This window comes from Eleutherodactylus coqui, chromosome 3 (genome assembly GCF_035609145.1).
Source record: "Eleutherodactylus coqui strain aEleCoq1 chromosome 3, aEleCoq1.hap1, whole genome shotgun sequence".
Taxonomy (NCBI): domain Eukaryota; kingdom Metazoa; phylum Chordata; class Amphibia; order Anura; family Eleutherodactylidae; genus Eleutherodactylus; species Eleutherodactylus coqui.
Genome location: NC_089839.1, coordinates 162,174,566 through 162,193,703, shown reverse-complemented (window position 1 = coordinate 162,193,703; position 19,138 = coordinate 162,174,566). Strand labels below are relative to the sequence as shown.

General features: G+C 45.6%; 1 protein-coding gene and 1 long non-coding RNA gene across 4 annotated transcripts in view; one reads left to right on the top strand and one right to left on the bottom strand.

Annotated features, from left to right (window-relative positions):
- LOC136621186 (uncharacterized) overlaps positions 1–12,543 on the bottom strand; it is a 23,562-nt gene extending 11,019 nt beyond the window's left edge. The window contains exons 1-2 of the long non-coding RNA XR_010791221.1: positions 12,464–12,543; positions 2,678–2,840 (exon numbers count right to left, since the gene is read on the bottom strand). This is a non-coding gene — a long non-coding RNA (uncharacterized lncRNA). The remainder of the gene's footprint in view (positions 1–2,677; positions 2,841–12,463) is intronic.
- CNBP (CCHC-type zinc finger nucleic acid binding protein) lies at positions 12,518–19,138 on the top strand. Of its 3 annotated transcripts, none has more exons than XM_066596469.1 (5): positions 12,518–12,663; positions 15,081–15,221; positions 15,384–15,446; positions 17,619–17,817; positions 18,204–19,138. In XM_066596469.1, exons 2-5 carry the CDS (start codon positions 15,098–15,100, stop codon positions 18,319–18,321), a joined length of 504 nt encoding a protein of 167 aa, XP_066452566.1. In that variant the 5' UTR covers positions 12,518–12,663; positions 15,081–15,097; the 3' UTR covers positions 18,322–19,138. The 3 variants fall into 3 exon arrangements, with proteins under 3 accessions (XP_066452566.1, XP_066452564.1, XP_066452565.1); XM_066596467.1 differs by having other exon boundaries at positions 12,520–12,663; positions 15,354–15,446; XM_066596468.1 differs by having other exon boundaries at positions 12,573–12,709; positions 15,354–15,446.

The following is a 19,138-nucleotide window of genomic DNA, read 5'->3' as shown; positions in this document are numbered from 1 at the left end:
TTTTACGCCTCGAGCGGAGAAGGAACCTGCGTCTGGTTTACTCCACTCTCTCTGAATTATTTTAGAGATGTTTTTGTGGACCGGGAAGGTATGTTTGCGCCTCTCCCCAAGTCCACTGAATATCTCATCCTGTCGGGTCCGCGGCTCTCTGGGCTGTTCTATTTTTAACGTAGCCCTGACTGATTTAATAAGTTCCGTCAACTCGTCTTGATGGAACAAATATTTCCTGTAGTCCTCCTCCTCTGAGGACTCTTCGGCCGCCTGTTCCTCTTGCTCTGATCCGATGGAATTCTCGGAATCAGAAGGCTCCTCGGGAACATATGCCTTTCTTTGGCGTTTCGCTGGCGGTGCCGGCAGTGACGTTAGAGCTGATCGAACCTCCTCCTTCACCAGCTTCCTAACGTCATCCAGGAATCCCCCCGATTCCTCTCTGACTAGCCTAGCCACGCATGCCTTGCATAGAGGCCTCTGATACGTGGCTGGTAGTCTCGTCCCGCATTTTCGCAGTTTTGTTCTGGGGGGGATGTCTTTTTTATCCCCCTGACAAACAAAGCATTTTTGCGGGTAAACATGCAATTTTTCCATATACAGCATACTGGATATTTGCATTGTATTTTTTGCCGCACTGGCTACTTACGGCCGCTGAGGCTGAGGTTTCAGCTGTCTCTGGGGCTGGAGCACTCATCTTTATACCAGTGCTGCAGACACCTTGCGACCTGTAGTGCTGGTGTTCTGGCTTCTCTCAGGTTCCTATTTGAATTTTCGCGCTCCTGCGCTAAGCCCCGCCCCCTCCACTCCTAATGCAGACGCGATGACGTCATCGCGCTGGACGTGAGATGCGGCGCCCCGCCCCCTGCCGTCAAAGGGCTTCCTGGAGTGCTGCGCTGTAATTTCTGCCGGAGGACGAGGGGGACTGAGGCTCCCGCTTTGAACCCCCCATGGGCCGCCGCGGGAGGAACCTGGCCCGGGGGTTACCACCCTGATGTGGCGTCCCGGGAGTCGTCTGGCTGCGAAGGGATGACAGGGTGAGCCACTGCCTTCCGATCCGCCTGTATACTTTCGCTGGCTTCTCCACCAGCTCCTCTCATAGATCCTGCCTCCTGGCAGGACAGGAAGACACTGAGGAAAGTGGGGAAGGGGGGGAGCTTTTAACCTCTCAGTATGTTCCTGTCCTACCAGGAGGAGGCAATCTCATTGGTGCTGTCGTGGAGACGACTGGGGGAAATGTAACCACTTCAGGAGTGCCGAATGAATATATATGTCTTGCAGTACTGAAGTGTGTATGGAGCAGGCTTGGGAGCCACGTTTTATAGCCAATGGCTATCAGCCGTTTCTGATAGCTGACAGCCACTGCTATGATCAGAATTAGCTCTGGTTGCGGCAGTTAACTGTTTAGGTGCTGCGATCAAAGCAGACAGTGCATCTAAACAGACTGCGAGAAGGGGGGCACCCCTTCCAGCACGATCAGAGGGTACCCATGGGCTAGCATGGTAGCCCAAAGCTTCCCAGGGCTGCTCTGCATAGTTGTCTATCAAGCCCTGTCCAAGGCAGAACTTAAGAAGCAACATGAAAAATCGCCATTTACTGCAATACTGAAGTATTACAGTATATAGTACAAGTGGCAAAATGGTCACAAGTTCAAGTTCCCTGTGGGGACTAAATAAGTGTACACATATATTTAATAAAGTGTTTTTATCAGTTAAAAAAAACCTCTCCCCGTTTTTTCCTATTAAAAAAACCCACATACAGTATATGGTATCACTGTGTAGGGAAAAGCCTGAACTATTAGAATTTATCAAGCAACAATGAAGGCCTTAAAAGAAAATTCAATGGAATGCTACAATTGTGATTTTATTTATTTATTTTTAATCCCGACTCCCTAAAAATTTGAATAAAAAGTAATCAAAAATATGCATGCACTCCAATCGTAATAACGACAGCTCACTCTGCAATAAGCGAGTCCTCATGCAGCCAAATTGACAAAAAAAATTTTTAAAAAGTTACGCATTCCAGAATATGCTGACAGAAAGCAATTTTTGTTTAAAGGGGTTTTGTCATTAAAACAAAACCCTATTCCCCAGATGGGCCCTGCCTAAAATAACCAACAAGAGCTCCATGGGGCCATGGAACGCACCTGACAGACAGCGCCTGCATCAAAGGGGACTTCTCGGGAGCTGGGCTGAAGTATGTGATGCTGCAGCCAATCAGAGGCCGCAGTGTCATGTCTTCAAACTCCTGATATCATGAAGGCCAGGATATGAGCAGTGATAGCAGGAGCGACAACGCCGTCTGATTAGCTGCAGCAGTCCCATGCTTCCATCTGACAGTCTATCCGAAATTCACCACCAATCCCAGCACCGCGGCTGTCAGCTGCATCCCGAGGCCACAGGAGAGGTGAGTGTACCGTCGTTTGTTATTTTAGACAGGGCCTAGCCCTAGAAAAATCGTATTGATCTATAGAATAAAGTTCAGACATATGACATTTTTACTGCACTGGGATTGCTGTAAAAACTAACACCACTCCTCCCCAAAAATGGTGCAATTGTATTTTTTTGACGTAAAATACGTATATAGTTTTAGAACCGTAAAAGTTTTAAAATCAAAATAATTTCTAGACAACACGTATGATGACAGTGTTAAATATCTCATTGTAAAGAGGAAGGACCAATGTACCTACCATCAAGCGTCTGACCTCGGTATGAGGTTATTGGGTAATGCAATGGCGCCACCGTCTTGAGGTACTTAAATCGCTGAGACGCACGGCTAAAAATTGGTGTAGCTCTGGACTCCGGTGTGCTATCACGTCGTGTGAAGTGTCGTTTCACTTGTCTCAGTGAGTTCTACAAGTATATTTCAAACAAATAGCAAATAGTAAACATTTGAGAAAACTGTGGTGCAAAGAAGTGTGAAAATTTTATTTTGCAAAATATGGCTAATGAATGGCTTCAAAATGATCAAAAATCCATTTGCGAGGATAGAGCGGCTTGTAAGAATTACAAAAAGTCTAAAATCACTAATGCTGAACGTCAAAAGACTTATCGGGAGGGTCTCAAAGTTAAGGCGACCGAGCATCTTGTCTCTATCTCTAATTTACAAATGCCACTGTTCGGGGAATGATGGCTTACTCTGAGACTACAAAGACCACCAGAGAAAACATGATCGTTTATACACAAATGCCCATCATACTATGTGAAGATTTTAATAACAATGCCAAACTGAATTTACACAATTTAAGCTTCATAACGTATTTTATTCTAGATTATCTGTCCATCAAATCTCCCACGAGATTCGGGGTGGTACAAATAGAGATGTAACTTTCACCCATAACATTAATGTCAATCTCTCACCCTATGTATGCTACTTCTTATATCACAGACTTTAGAATTCCACTTAGTATGGAAGATTGTAAACTTGTTTAGAATTAAATAATGAAATTTAAAACCTCTACTGATTGGATCATTTATTTCAACAATACCCATCATGCGGTTTGTATTCTACTCCCCTAAAGACGTGAAAATGGCGGTCGATATACGCTCATGTGAATCAAGCCTTACATTCCTAAAAAAAAGGCCTTCATAGATCTGCGAAACTGCAGTGACCAGGTAGGTATAACTTTAGGGATGTTGTGAGCATCTTTCCTTCAAGTAAAAGCTGTACTTCCAACTTTACCTTTAGTTATATTCTGATATTCTACTCGTACAGCCTTGTGTAAAAAATACTAGTGTTTATTTTCTAGCAGGTTTCATAATTAAACAAGTGATCTGATTGGTTGTTATAAACTACATCTTTATATGAGGGGAAAAAGTGTTTGGGGGGATATCTATGATCACCGTTTAGCTATAGTGACCTCTAGTGATTGTTTCTGTACGTTACATCCAAAATACAATGGTTCAAGAGAAATCTATTATGTTTTGTGTAGGAATCAGTAGTCTGCCTGTGACAAAGTATGACAAAGTTTACAAGCTATTTCAAAAATGTTTGTAAACTATTGAAGTAATGACCATGAAGCTAATGTGAAGACAGTCTAACTAACTACAGCTGCCCCTTACGTCATTGCCCAGTGTACTGTGCTAGCAATCTGTGGGTAAGGGTGCTTTCACACATGCTGCTCCCCCCCCCCCCCCCCTTCTGATTACCGTTTCCTGATATTGACTTGACAAATTGCATCAAAATATGTGAAGACATTTTTAGGGTGGTTCCACACATAGGTGCAGATTTAGCAATACCATACCTTCCAGCCTTTGAACAAGAAAGAGAAGGACATTGCAAATGGCCAGTTTTTATGAAAGGCCACACCCCTTTTGCACTAAGCCACACCCTCTGTATACCATAATAGTACCCATCAGTGATGCCCTCCCCTCACAGTAATAGTGACCGAATGTGGGATAGTCTTGCCAAAGCTGGGATGGTTAAGACACATGCACAAGTAGTACAGTGCAGCATATAGCAATAAAACAATCATCTTCAAGTCCACGTAAGCGACAAGGAAAAGAAAAAAAAAAAGTAAATAAAGGTTAAAGGGGTTTTGTCATTACAACAAAACCCTGTCCACCTGCTGTGCCCGGCCTAAAACTGAAAAATTAAAATAGGGAATACCCTAAAATCTCTTTAAAGATATGGCCTGGTTTGATACTGAATGACGCAGCCCCATTGTTCAGATCTGACGTGTCACTTTATGAGGGCCTACCTTTTTATTTCCTTTTCTCATATAAGGGATTGTGAGAATGCTTTTTGTGATATGTTAGAAATCATAGGACTCATTTGTTATTCCATAGTCACAAAAGAAACTATTAAATCACAGAAGGACTAACATTAAAACCATCATAGATTACTGAAATATTACCATGAACTGTAACTGCATAAATATATTTCAAAGAATGATACAATTTAAGCAAGAAATCAGGACCAAAATGTCCGTAACAAACTATTCCTAATAAGAGCCGGTGATGTAGCCCCTGCCTATATGACACTGGAATAGCTGCCCTGACAAGGACCACTCCATCAGGAACCTCCTACTATCTGGAATCAATATACAGAGTAAGGGCCCATGCACACCAGTGGATTTTTGCTGCAGAATCCGCAGCGGGCGTTTGCTTGCCGATTCCTTAGCAATGTCCATCCATAGCATACAATGGGAAAGTGATTTTTCATGCACCCAAGCAGAACACAGTTGCAGTTTCCGCTCGCAGATAAAAAAACAAAACGCAGCATGCTCTATTACAGAGTGTTTTTTGGGTGGACTGCTTCTAGTGAAGTCAATGGAAACTGTCTGATCCGCGGCCCTTTTGCAATCATTGCAGAAAAGTTTCAGGATCTATGGCATCGCGTAGCGGCGGCACGGTAATTCTGCACAATACATGTGCACCGGTGGCCCATCTGTAGTACAGAAGAAAAGACAGGTACACCTGTTTGCCAGCAGGGGGCACGGGAGGATTCAGTGCGGGATTCCACACGCAGAATCCATGCGTGCCAGTGTGAAGGCGGCCTTAGAACTCTCAAATTGATGCACATATCTTACAAGAGACGAGCACACATGGTATCTGATCTATCATTGCAGATCATAGCTGGCAAGGGTACAACCATCAGAATAGATAATTCACTTCAAGAACCCAAAAACTAAATCTCACATGTAAAGCATAGAATACCCTCTAACGCATTTTCCTAGGTCATACTTTAACTATAGTTCATCAGAGAGTAAATAATATTCCAACCAAAGAAAGATAGATTACCCTGCTTTCAAATCAGAAACAGCATCATAAACCCATGGGTAGAGGGATATAGTTACGTGTCCTATATACACGTCACGGTGTTCTTGATAGAACTGGTGGATAGCAGGATTCTACATGGCTCAATCATCTATAGACGTCACAAGCCTTAAAAAATATAGCAGCAGTTTTTTTAACCCCTTAACGCTGCAGGGCGTACAGTTCCGCCCTGCAGCTTCCGGGTATGTATAAAGACAGATTGCGGGGTGATCTTGCTCCATACATCACGACTGCAAGCTGTTTCTTGCAGCCGACACCTACCCGCAACAGCTCCAATAAACCACACCACCTATTGGAGCTATTAACCCTTTAAATGCCTCCATAAATTCTGACAGCGGCATTTACATCCCCCAACTGATGTTCCGGGGTCCCGTACGGCCCCCCACGATGGGATTGTGGGTTGCCGTACGGGTGTCATGGCAGCTGGGGGCCTTCTAAAAGGCCCCAGGGCTGTCATAGCAGAATTGGGCCTGTGGCATGGCTTGATAGACATCGCTACAAAACGCATGTATGTGAAGCCCATGCTTTCCAATGGGTTCTTTCACATGAGTGGTGTTTTGTTACACCTCTGTATGTAGTGGTACAGTTAGCATTTTGAACCAACAGGTGTTTTACAACAATGTACAGCGGATTCTGCATAATGAAAACTGCTATTTTTTTTCACCATTTCAGTGCTCATTATGTTGTGTCCGGCTTGTGCCACTGTTGAGACAGCTCTCGTTTTTATGCTATGTGGTTTGAGGCCACTCACACATGCGTCCAGTTAAATGCCGCTCGAAACCACAACATTTTACTGCAATTCTGAGCAGCGTTTTTGAACGTGTTTGACAGCGCTTAACTCACCCAATCACCATGATGGGTGATGAGGTGCATTAAAGGCCGAAAGATAGGACAGCACACAAAAATCACGTTAGAAACGCTGTGTTTGAGCACATCTGCAAGGCCTCATTTAAATCAATGGGTGCGTTGTACCGCAATTAGTGTGGCACTTGGGACGCAGCGCCGATTGTGGTAAAAAGCGGTCGTGTGAGAGCGGCATTGGGAATACTCTAGAGTAGTTTTGTTAGGGGTTTTACTTGTATTTCAGTATACAATGTGGCAGCCAATGTAGGCTGTGTGCAGTACATCAGCGTATAATGTTTTTTCCTGGTGTCATTCATAGTGCTGTATAAATGGTAATCTTACTCTGCAGGTCAGTACGATTACAGGGATACCAAATGTACATACAGCACTGTGCAAAAGTTTTAGGCAGGTGTGGAAAAATATTGTAAAATAAGGGCTTATTCAGACAACCATAATTACGCAGGTTGTCTGTTTTATACGTGAAAACATAGGTGTTGACCTATCTTGTGTCGAGATACATAGGAAGCTGCCATAGACTTCTATCGGAGCTAGGAAAAAGCAAGGGAGAGGGAGTTACCCTGCATACAACGCTGGGAAAAGACAACAGCTTGCACGATTTAAGCATTATTGGTCATTCCGAAGATTTCTTTGAATCGCTGCTCGCTATTACTTCTGCTTACTTTTTAACATTCACACAGCAGCGCCCCGTGTAAATGGCATGAATTAAGCAAATAAACATCAGGACTCGATCGCGTCAAATCTTAATGCGATTATATGGTCGAACGTAAAAGCGCATACGGTTGTATGAAGGAGACCCAAGAATGCTTTCAAAAATGTAAGTGTTAATAGTTGTTTTGTCACTTAACTGACAGGGCTAAATCCGCACATGGACCTGCGCCAAAACACCATCAGAACTATGCGGATGTTAGAGGTGGAAGTCACACAGAAAATACTGCAGAATGGTTGGTCACCCGGGGATTATTATGATTGCCAGATTTCCCCCCTTAACCCCTTAGTGACGGCGCTATCGTAAAACTACGTCCTGCTGTTGCAGGACGTGTATGGAGGGAGGTAGCGCCGCTATCTCCCTCCATACAGCGCGGGTGTCAGCTGTTTATTACAGCTGACACCCACGGGCAATAGCCGCGCTCGGCCGTTCGTGGCTATTAATCCTTTAAATGCCGCTGTCAATTCTGACAGCGGCATTTAAATCCCCCGAACGCTGTTTGGGGGTCCCGCACGCCCCCCGTGGTGAGATCCGGGGAGCCGTGCAGGTGTCATGGCAGCCGGGGGCCTAATGAATGGCCCCAGGGCTGCCTTAGCAGACTGCCTATCAAGCCATCCACACAGGGTGGCTTGATAGACTGCCTGTAAAAAAGCTGTATGACGTAATGCTATAGCATTATGTCATACTGCAGGAGCGATCAAAGCATCGCATGTTAAAGTCCCCCAGGGGGACTTCAAAGTAAAGTAAGAAAAAAGATCAATAAAGTTTTTTAAATTGTAAAAAAAAAGTTATAAAAGTTTAAATCACCCCCCTTTTGCCATATCTATTATTAAAAAATCTAAATCATAAAATAAAAATATGTATTTGGTATCGCCGCATCCGTAAAAGTCCGAACTATCAAAGTAGTGCATTATTTTTCCTGCACGATGAACGTCGTCCAAAAAAAAAAAAAAAGAATACCAGAAATGCACTTTTTTAGTTACCCTGTCTCCCAGAAAAAAATGCAATAAAAAGCGATCAAAAAGTCGTATGTATTCCAAATTGATACTATCAGAAACTACAGGGCATCCCGCAAAAAATGAGCCCTTGCTCAACTACGTCGACGGAAAAATAAAAAAGGTATTGCGCGCACAAAATGACCGCAGAAAATAATTGAAAAAAATTAAATATCTTTAAAAAAAATAAAAATACAAGTACTACAGCAAAAAAACAACTATATAAGTTTGGTATTGTAGTGATCATAGTGACCCATAGAATAAAAATATCAGGTCGTTTTTATTGCAGTCTGTGCGCCGTAAAAACAGGACGCACCGAAAGATGGTGGAATGTCATTTTTTTTTCCATTTCTCTCCGCTAAGAATTTTTTAAAAGTTTTTCAGTAAATTATATGGTACTTTAAATAGCACCATTGAAAAATACAACTCATCCCGCAAAAAACAAGCCCACATACAGCGACGGCGATGGATAAAGGAGCTACAATTTTTTTTTAAAAGGGAGTAGGAAAAAACAAAAATGGAAAAAAGCTCCATCACTAAGGGGTTAAATTAGGAAAACAGACTTCTACTTCATTAGGTTTTTTGCCTTCCTTAGGATCAACATTGGTGGGTAATAGGCTGAACTAGATGGACATGTGTCTTTCTTCAGCCTAAAATATTGTTACCATGTAACAAACACAGCAGGTATAATGAAAACAAAGATCTGGTACCGTGTTAGCCAGTAGAGCAAAATGTGATTGTTCTCAGTAAGAGAAACGACGTAATCTTGTAGATATGATACCTTTTAATGGCTAACAAAAATACATGATGTAATAATAGCCAGCTTTCGTACCAACGCAGGGGTATAAGCCTGAAGAAGTACCCCTGCGTTGGTACGAAAGCTCGCTATTATTACATCATGTATTTTTGTTAGCCATTAAAAGGTACTATATCTACAAGATTACGTCGTTTCTCTTACTGAGAACAATCACAAACACAGCAAACACATCCATTGCATCAGACAGACATGTGGATTTACAAATTCGCTGCTCTGTTAGATGGGAAAATGCCATAGACTTTCACCACAGAATTCATCCACTGCAATGCAAGCAGTGAATGCAGCTCTTCTCCAGGAGGTGTGATCATACCCGAGGGGTACTTCTACACGGGACAACTGTCAGGTGCTTAAGTGCCCGATAGGCATCCCAATGATTATGGTTTTTGTGCTTTCACAGAGGTACGGTAGTGGTTCACTGAATGGAGGCTGAGCGGAGTGCGGCTCAGATCTCTTCCAGAAACCATTCTCAGTAAATGTAGTTCATGAAAAGGCCGTCTACATGGACCGACAGTCACTTGGTTTTTAGGCGAGCTGAAAACTAAGTGATAAACAAGTAATTGTCGCTCAGTCGCCCTGTTGGGTCCTGTGTTTACGCCTGTAATCGCTCTTGTAAGAGACTGTCGGACTGTATAAAAGTAGACTAGGGCCTCATGTCCACAGGGACAGATCCACACCGGGTCACCTGCAGGCATGATCCGCGCCCCCATAGGGATGCTTGGACACCCGCAGGTAGTTAAATACCTATGGACGTCATTTTCCCGAGGTGTGGATTGCGTCTGCAGGAAAACACCCGCGGCATGCTCCATTTTAGTGCGGGTCTCCCGCGGGGGCGGCTCCAGCAGGCTTCTGTTGAAGCCTATGGAAGCCGTCCGGATCTGCAACACACCGGCAGCTGAATTCCTGCTCTCTGGCTCGGGAGTGCAGGAGTTAAAAAAAAAAATGGAGTGCAAGGCGCATGCACGCGGCACGCAGAGCACATCCGCTGGGCCGAAGAAAGAAGTTCCGGCCGTGACGGAGGGCAGATCCGCATCGTCCAGACAGGTAAGTAATGCTTACTTTTTGGCCTCATGTCCGCGGGAAAGGAGGGACCCGCTGCGGGATTCTGCCTGAAGAATCCGTGGTGGGCCTGATTTTCCTCTTGCACATGAGGCCTTAGGGTATTTCACACCTGCACCCAGGGTTCCACTTTCCTCCTTCGTTCGGGGAGCAGGAAAGGGGGATCCCCACGGCCAAACAGCTCCTTCTTAGGACGGAACCAAACAGCGCCAGACAGACCCCACTGACTATAAGAAGGTCCAGTCAGTTTCCGCTCAGCTTTTAGATGGAAGAGCGCTGTATGCAGCATTATGTCTTCCGGTATTATGAGCTGGATCTGCGGGCAATCCCCAGCCGGAGGTTCCACTCCAGATGTGAAGCTGGCCTAAGGCTTCCTTCACACTCACTTTTTGTCTCTTTTTTCACTCCCCAAAAAAACGCAAGCCAACTTTTGTTTTTAAATGGTTAGGCCGGCTTCACACGGGGGCTAAAATTGCACGAGATTTGTTCGCTGAGACACACATATTACTATGAATGGGGTCATACACATAAGCGATATTTTTCTGCATAGCACCACGATGCAGGAAACAAATGGCGGCATGTCCTATCTTGTGTCAGGCTGTGATTCCCGGCCCGATATCACCCTCATGAAGTTAATCTCAGGCTACATGCACACAAGCAAGAACCTCGCGCAAATGTGTGTGTTGCAAGAAGCACACGACTCACGTGAATAAGAACTCCATTCGCTCATCACATAGCGGCGTGCATGCGCAGTACAGATTATGCCGCGTTGTTAGGCAATGATGCGGATTCTGCAAGGATTGCAGAAGAGCCCGCGGATCGGACGGCTTCCATTGACTTCAACGGAAGCCATCTGCGCTGCAATAGAGAATGTTGCAATTTTCCCTCTGCGATTGATTTCCGCTCGTGGACATGGAAAAGTGATTTTCCACAGCAGGTCTATGGGCGGTATTTGCTGTGGGATCCGGAGGCGGACACCCACTCTGGTCTCCGCAATGCAAGTCTGCCCGTGTGCAGGCGGCCTTCACATGGGTTAATGTGATCTCGGCCGTGAATCAGACTGACATCGCGCTCACCGCCAGGATGGGAGGTGTTTTTATATAAAACCGCCTTGCATTACTTCAGGGAAGCAGCGATCCTCCGCGGTGGATCATTTCCCATTGTTTTGAGTGTGAAGACCTTGCATGGCCTCCGTGTGCACCTCGCCTGCGGTGTGTTGCTGCCACGGGCCTCGTTGAAAACAATGGGCATTTCGAGGGCACACCCAAAGATGGGACGTGCCGCTATTAGTTTTACAAAAAAACCAAACAGAAACGATACCCTACTCAGAAGAACGGGGTTCATATTCCGCGTCTCAGTGTGAGAATCTCGCCTGTGTGAAACCGGCCATAGAAAGGCCAGTGCAAAAGCGCTAAAATGGGCACAAAACCGACAGCAAACCGATGCAACGGGGAAAAAAAATTACCCAACCCCCCCCGCATAAAAAAAAGCGGCAAGTGCAATTATGGCTTTATGGTCTGAGAAAGTGGGACAAAAGTTGCATTTTTCCTAAAAAGTTCCGTGTGAAGCCAGCAGCGACCCAAATGAGCTGCTGAGGACATAGAAGCGAGACGAGGGCTGCGCAGCATCCGCTCACATACACCGCAAGCGGGAACGTCAGGCCAGCGGGAAATGTCCAGCAGGCACCTCTATGGATGGGCCATAAACATGTGGTAAACTAGGGGGGTCTACATACAGCCCTGCGGGCCCCATGTGCACAGCATTAGCCCCTTCTATAGCTGCCCGGTGTACACGTGTGAGGAACCCATCACCACCGCCGCCCCGAGTACAGCACGTGTGACCCCGCCACCTGCACGCCGTATCACTACAATAAACTGCCCAGAAACCAGTCAGCTGCTTATAAAAAGTATAAAATGGCGGCCCCGCCTGACTGAGGTAAAATGACAGGTCAGAAGGCGGGAACCTCCCCAACGCGCGCCTCGTATCACATGGTTGGACCGTACCATCTAGAAAGCGCTACCGTACACCAACACACTAGACGCGCCGCAGAGCGGGGGAGGATGGAAACATATTCGATCGCTAAATAAAACCAGACGTGAATTTGAAGCAAATTTTTCCGCAGATTCTTTGAAACACATTATTTTTGGGATAAAACCCGCGGATATGGCTTCCTACGGTGAAGTTCGCTGCGGTGCCATTATTTTTCAACCCTACGTTAAAAAACGGAATGGTTCATTCTAATTGACAAGCGACAACCTACCTTAACTAGCAGTGGGCGTGTTCTTTGTGAGCTCTACGCCGCTTGTGATTGGTTCGTAGTGAGGCAGTGGCTGTGCGTTGTGGAAGCTGGTTGGTCGGATCAGCAGGGGCACCGTGCGCAGCTCGACGGGCATTTTGGGGTCGTGTGCAAACCGCGTGTGGCGCAGCGAAGAGGAACTAGAGATAAACAGCAGCTAAAGGGTGAGTAAGGACGCGGCTAGCGCGGGGAGAGCAAAGGGAAAGCCAGGTGAGAGAATCCACTGTGCGGCCTTATGGCGCGGGGAGCTCCGTGCTGTCAGCTGTGGTGTGCGCGCTGATGAGGGGGCGCGGCGCTAGGCCCGGGAGGCTGCTGCAGGCGGTGTGACTGCGGAGGGGAGATAGAACACACTGGAGTGCGCAGTTATTAGCGCCGCTGTCTGCGGCCTGCTGCTCACGTGGTTGGTGCTCGGGACAGGGCGGCTATTTATATCTCCGGGGCTGCGGGGACACGTGGTGTGCGGCGCTCTTCCATATATGGGTAGTAATGGGGTCCCACGCTGTGCAGCCCCCGAAGGAGAAGAGGACTACATAGTGGATGAGTGTGCAGTAATGGGGGGGCTGTACATCCAGCCGATGTATGGAGAGCAGCTAATAGTGCCCCCTATAGGAGAGGCCCTGTAACTGCAGCTGCTGGGGTTCTGGCACCTTCCCCCTGAATAACACATGGCAACCATATGGGTGCGTTTAGACGGAATGATTATTGCACATTTTCACTTGTTGGAATGGATTTTGCGTGATGATCGTCCTGTGTAAATGGACAAAGTGTTCCCCTCCTGCTGCGCCGCAGACTGCCTCCATCCGCGGCCACATGGGTGGTTTATGCACATGATCGCTGCAGCCAATAGGAAGCCCTCCCGAACCTCATCAGTGCCGTCCCGTAAGCCTGCGCCACCTGTTAGACGGCGGTTCGGCGCTGCAGTGACTGTATTTTTCCCTATAGATTTGGGCACAACACTGTATAAAAACTCCGAAGACCCTTTTATGAACAAATCGTGTTCCAGTGGAAAGTCTGACTTATTTCTATCAAGTAGCATAAACTTAGTCCCACAACTTGGTTCCCCCGCTGCTAGTGCCGCACTCCAGTTTCAGGCCACCATTCTGTCCCCGGACAGGCAGGGGGGAATTGCCTGCAGTTATACTTCTCTGCCGTCCCTTCCTTCAGGGTCCTGCTTATTGTTATCCGAGATGGCCAACGCAATCTTCACACTACCTCACCCCCACAGTGCTCTCTGATTGGCTACGGCTGCCCACGTGATCAGCAGTAGCCAATCAGAGGGCCGTGCTTTATGCTGCGCTGACACGGGTGAGCACGATGTAGGCGGATGGAAAAACTGTGACTTATGTCACATTTACATCTACTTTTTACACACAGTAAAAAAAAAAAATTGCATGCGGTTCCAGTATTGGAACAGTGAAGAGTTCAACAAAAATGGGACCTGCAGGGAAGTAACCCACTCGAAGTAAAGGGTTCTTCTCCCATATAAGGTCCGTCCATCTCACTATTGGGCAGGAGAATGGAGCGTGTGAATACCGCCAGAGGGAGCTAGAAGAGTGCTGCCGCCTTGTTGCCCAGCTGACAATGGGGTCTGGAGGTGGGGGTTATATACCGCCTTGTCCAGGACAGAATTGTGTCTGGAAACCAGAGCACCTTTATAAAAGGGGATGTCCGGGGGCTATATGGATTTTTAGTATCCAAATCTGTTAAAACAGTAAGCCAGGGGTATTTACCTGCCCTTTTCCCGGCGGTGCAGCCCACAGTCCTCCCAGGCCTTGTTTTGGAGCAACCGCAGTGGTCAGATGCCATTTTCCTGGCTCCCAGCATCAGGCTGGTGATGCCAGGAGAACAGTCCCTGCCTGCTGCGGCCTCTGATTGGCTGCTAGTGGTCAGGTGGTAGCTGTTCCAGAGCAAAGACTGAGATCTAACCGGTGCGGATTCTGCTTTGGGGTTCCGTCTCCATCAGATAGGTTGCCATCTCCTGCCAATAATCTACATAGTAAACTAACATTTTGTGTGTCCTGCGTGGCAGTTCTCCGCTGTACGTGGGTGAGATGGTTTCTGTCTTGTACTGTAACACTGTGGATTTTTGGCAGTGTTTGTCTTATTGCTCCCCTTAAGCATCCAGTCTAGGTGGATAATTTGGATTACGGCCTCCTCAACGCTCAGTTTTTGCAGCAGTTCTAAATTGCTAATAGATGGTGGACTGTATAGACATGGGTGGGCTAGGCCTGTCTGGTGACTAGAGGGGAGACCCCCTTCCCCAAAGGTCTGTATGCCTTACAGCTGAATTCCGTTTCAAAACCTGAGTGCAGAATTGCCAGCAGAATTAAGCAGTTTTCAATTCAGTGTCAAAATCCACGCAGCAAATCCGTGATGTGAATGTAGTTTCTTGGTGATGGCATGGTTGGCCTTACTTAATAACACACGTCAGCCTGGTAGCCAAGATTCCTGTGCAGTTGGTCAGATGCTTGGGAGTTTGTTCATACAGTATGTTCTAGCATTCTTTATACAATAAAGTTTTAAGTTAAGAGTGTGTTTCAGATTGTGTATACTCTGTTTATGACAGGTCTTTCTTTTATAGAAATCTACTCTTGAAACATGAGCAGCAACGAGTGCTTTAAGTGTGGCCGCTCTGGTCATTGGGCTAGGGAGTGCCCTACTGGTGGTGGACGTGGCCGAGGTGGAAGAGGACGTGGACGTGGTGGCTTTAACTCTTCAAGAGGTAACTGGATCTCCCCCATCCCTTTACTGCTTTTGGCTGCTGCTCACACAATTCCCTACCCCCTTTTCTTTAACACCTCTAATGCTTTGCAGTTTTATTAATACTTGTTTTTTTTTCTTCTCCGATTTATAGGGTTCCAATTCATATCTTCATCTCTTCCAGACATTTGTTATCGTTGTGGAGAGTCTGGCCATCTTGCTAAGGATTGTGATCTGCAAGAAGACGGTGAGTGCCCAGCGTGTATGCTACAAGTAGACACTGTTCATTGCTGATGGGTAATCCAAGGATATGCCATGACTTATTGAACAGTAAGGGATTGGCCGCTAGGACCCCTGCAACTCCCTCTTACAAATGAATAAAGGGCTTACAAGTACCGATGACTCCTAATGACTTGCTACTGGTAGCCTCAAGATATTTTATTGTTTCAGAGATGCTCTGCGGTATAAATGTTAGTGTTCTGTAAAGGTAACATTTGGATTATAGCCTATGGTGGTTACTATCTCTCTTGACTTCGAAGAGACTGGCACCTACTTTTACCCTTTATAAGCTAAATTTATAAACTGAAAGTAGGTAACCTGCTGAGTCCGGGATGTAAGTGTTATACTTACCTCCCTGTCGTCCTGGAAGCTGCCGCTCAGTGCATTGAGTGTTGCTGCTAAGTAGACCACCCATTATAAAATTGGAATGGGCAATCTACTTGGCAGTGCCATTCACCTTAACTCCTAGGGCTGAAAGTAGGTGACCTATTCCCTCTAAGTCTTGGAGATTAAAGAGAAGTGTCTGTGCTATAGTGGTAGTTTAGTTGCTATAATTCTAGAGCCGGATAGTTGAACATAAATGTCTGAGCCGTGGTCCTTCCGGAATGTGGTGGCTTTAGTCATACTTATTTATCATACATAAACCCTATGGAATCACATCCTCATGTGGTGGTGTTAATCTAACAATTCTGCATATATATGGCGCAAATTTAGTTAATTTTTTTTCTTCACGTGGATTTAAAATTCGTGACAGTGACGTGACCTTTTGACGTGGATTGCATCTCAGGAGTTCTGCACACAGATTTGCCTATTGAAAAGGGTTAAATTTGCGCACAGAAGCAGTGCTATACATTTGCATAACTGCGGCAGTAGTCTGCAGCTCAGCTACAGGTTTTCGACGGTCTTTAAAGGTGGAAAAATCTGTGTTGGATTCCATCTGAGCATACACTAAGGGGAATTTGACCTTGTTATAGCCAGGCTACACTGCCTGATGAGATTAACACTATATTAAAAGAGAACAACTAGTAAATGTGTAAGGGCATGTCCACATAGTTTTTAATGGGCAGATCCATATCGTATTTTCCTGAGGCAAGTGTGCATTTTCAGGCTGTTTTGCTTGTGGATTTCGTTCCAGTCAATGGGGCAAATCTGTGTGCGGCCAACTGATGTGCTTTCCACATGGGTGCCATGTCAAGAATTGACATGTCAGTGTCATCATGCTTGTATAAGTGACATAGAAATCTCACTAGACATTTTCAGGGAAATTAGGTATATATAAGTCCTACCCCAAAGGGAAAAAAAAACAATACATTACCAAGTAGGGCACCATCCAGGTCCTACCCTCTGGTCTCCGGAGTTCTGGCACTCTTGCTTGCAGTCGTCAGCTGCCAACAGAAGATCACTTGCAGGTAACAGGGTTTGTAAAACCCTCCTCCAGCAAGTGATGGATCAGCCACAGCAAGCGAGAACCAATCAATGCAGTGCTCGATGAAACAATGCGATGGCTGTGATTGGTTCTCGAGCTTTGGAGCTCAGCCAATCACAGGCATTGCATTGATTGTCTAGGCTGTGGCGCTCGAGAACCAATCAGAGCAATTGCTTCCTAGAGGCTGAGTTTACGAAGCCCATTACCAGGAAGCAATCTTCTGTCAGCTGCTGAGGACTGCAAGCAAGTGTGCCAGAACTCTGTAGACCAGCAGGAGGGACCCGGATGGCGCCTGCTAGGTAAGTATAAGACATCCCCCGATAATAAGACTCTATGCCTCTTTTGGATCAAAAATGAATATAAGACAGGGACTTATTTTCAGAGAAACGGGGCAGGTGGAAAGCAGGGGGGTCACCAATTGTAGTTTGCACTCCAGTATGATTGTCACGATGGAAGCATCAGGAAAAAGGATAGGCGAAAAACCGACAGACAGGATTCTGTAATGGAACTAATGGGAAATGTCAATTTTGTTAGTGTCCAGTTACAGCTGGTTTTCTAAGGGTGCATTCACACGGGCGATAAAATCGTATGACTTTTTTTGTGTGTGTGCGCATTAGGAAATGCACAAAAATAGGTGATATTTCTTGTTTATGTAATCTGTAGTTAAAGCTGCATTTTCTTCAGTTTGTAAAATAAAATGTAATTCTTTTTCAGCTTGCTACAATTGTGGAAGAGGTGGACACATCGCAAAGGACTGCAAGGAGCCGAGGAAAGAGAGAGAGCAGTGTTGCTATAACTGTGGGAAACCAGGTCACCTTGCTCGAGACTGTGACCATGCTGATGAGCAGAAATGTTATTCTTGTGGAGAGTTTGGTCACATCCAGAAAGACTGTACCAAAGTGAAATGCTACAGGTAAGATGTAATTCAGGTGAATTTAAAGGTATTATGTCATGAGGGAGAACCCAGGGAGATCAGCTGATCACTCCCTATTCTGGTAAATGGCGAATGTTGTTGGGGGAGCCCCTAGCCAACCGGGCCTTTTCCTTTACAGGAAATATAGTGCTCGAATGATTGAAGGACCATGTAAAACTGGGAATACTTAAGTCTGCCAAAATGGGAGTCCTTCGTACAGAGCAGCACTTTTTTTGGTTCATAGAGGGGGGTTAATACCAAAGCAGGGGATCCTTGCTTTATCATGTAGGTTGTACATAGGGGTAGTCTTCCTGAGAGAACCTCTTTAATCTAGATTTCTTTATATTGGGTATGCCTCTAACAAAACTATTCTTGGTCTGTTCTAGGTGTGGTGAGACTGGCCATGTAGCCATCAACTGCAGCAAAACCAGTGAAGTCAACTGTTACCGCTGTGGGGAGTCGGGGCACCTTGCACGGGAATGCACGATTGAAGCAACAGCTTAAATTTACTTTGTCGCCCCTCCTTTTTCTGATTGATGGTTGTATTATTTTCTCTGAATCCTCTTCACTGGCCAAAGGTTGGCAGATAGAGCTAGTCCCAGGCCAGTGAGCTTTACTTGACGTGCAAAAGGAGGAAAGGGTGGAAAAACGACTTCCTGCATTTAACTACAAAAAAAATGTTTATGTTTAGTTTGGTAGAGGTGTTATGTATAATGCTTTGTTAAAGAACCCCCTTTCCGTGCCACTGGTGAGTTGGGATGAAACGAATGGGAAGAGTTGAGTCAGACCAGTAGACCCTTTTCAGGTTTATTGTAGCGCCTGTGCAAAAGGGAGAACTGCTACTGGGAGAGTTTGTGAAAACTTCTGCAAATATTACTTTTTTGATGGTCTCATTGTCTGACCTCAGCTGTTCTTGACATCTGTATCGGGCTAAGGCAACGTTAACACGTCAATGTCGGCTAGTGGCCACGTGTACAAATCCGGTGAAAGCGGCCACCGAGATAGAATCGGAGATACAGGTGAAAGAAAGATCTGGAAATTTTTTTTTTTGTTTACCTTCTCATGGAAGTAATGAGTAAAACCCAGACCATGCATCAATGAATATAGCGAAAGTAAGCTGTTCAGGAGCTGCAGAGAAATGTTTTCACAGAAATCAAGATGTTATTTTTGTATACTATATCACTTTAGACAACTGTTTGAGTTTCATTTGCTTGTAATCGGTTTTTAAAGTCAGATGGTAAAAGAAACTGAAGTCCTGGAACATAGAAATGTAATTTTAAACTATCAATAAAGCTGGAGGAGGAAGGGGAGTTTGACTAAA

What these genes read in the sequence shown, in the direction of transcription:
- CNBP (XM_066596467.1), top strand. Translation starts at nt 15,098, where the DNA reads ATGAGCAGCAACGAGTGCTTTAAGTGTGGCCGCTCTGGTCATTGGGCT. An exon ending in TGGCTTTAACTCTTCAAGAG is followed by an intron (nt 15,222 to 15,353) that starts GTAACTGGATCT and finishes TCCGATTTATAG; the next exon opens with GGTTCCAATTCATATCTTCA. An exon ending in TTGTGATCTGCAAGAAGACG is followed by an intron (nt 15,447 to 17,618) that starts GTGAGTGCCCAG and finishes ATTCTTTTTCAG; the next exon opens with CTTGCTACAATTGTGGAAGA.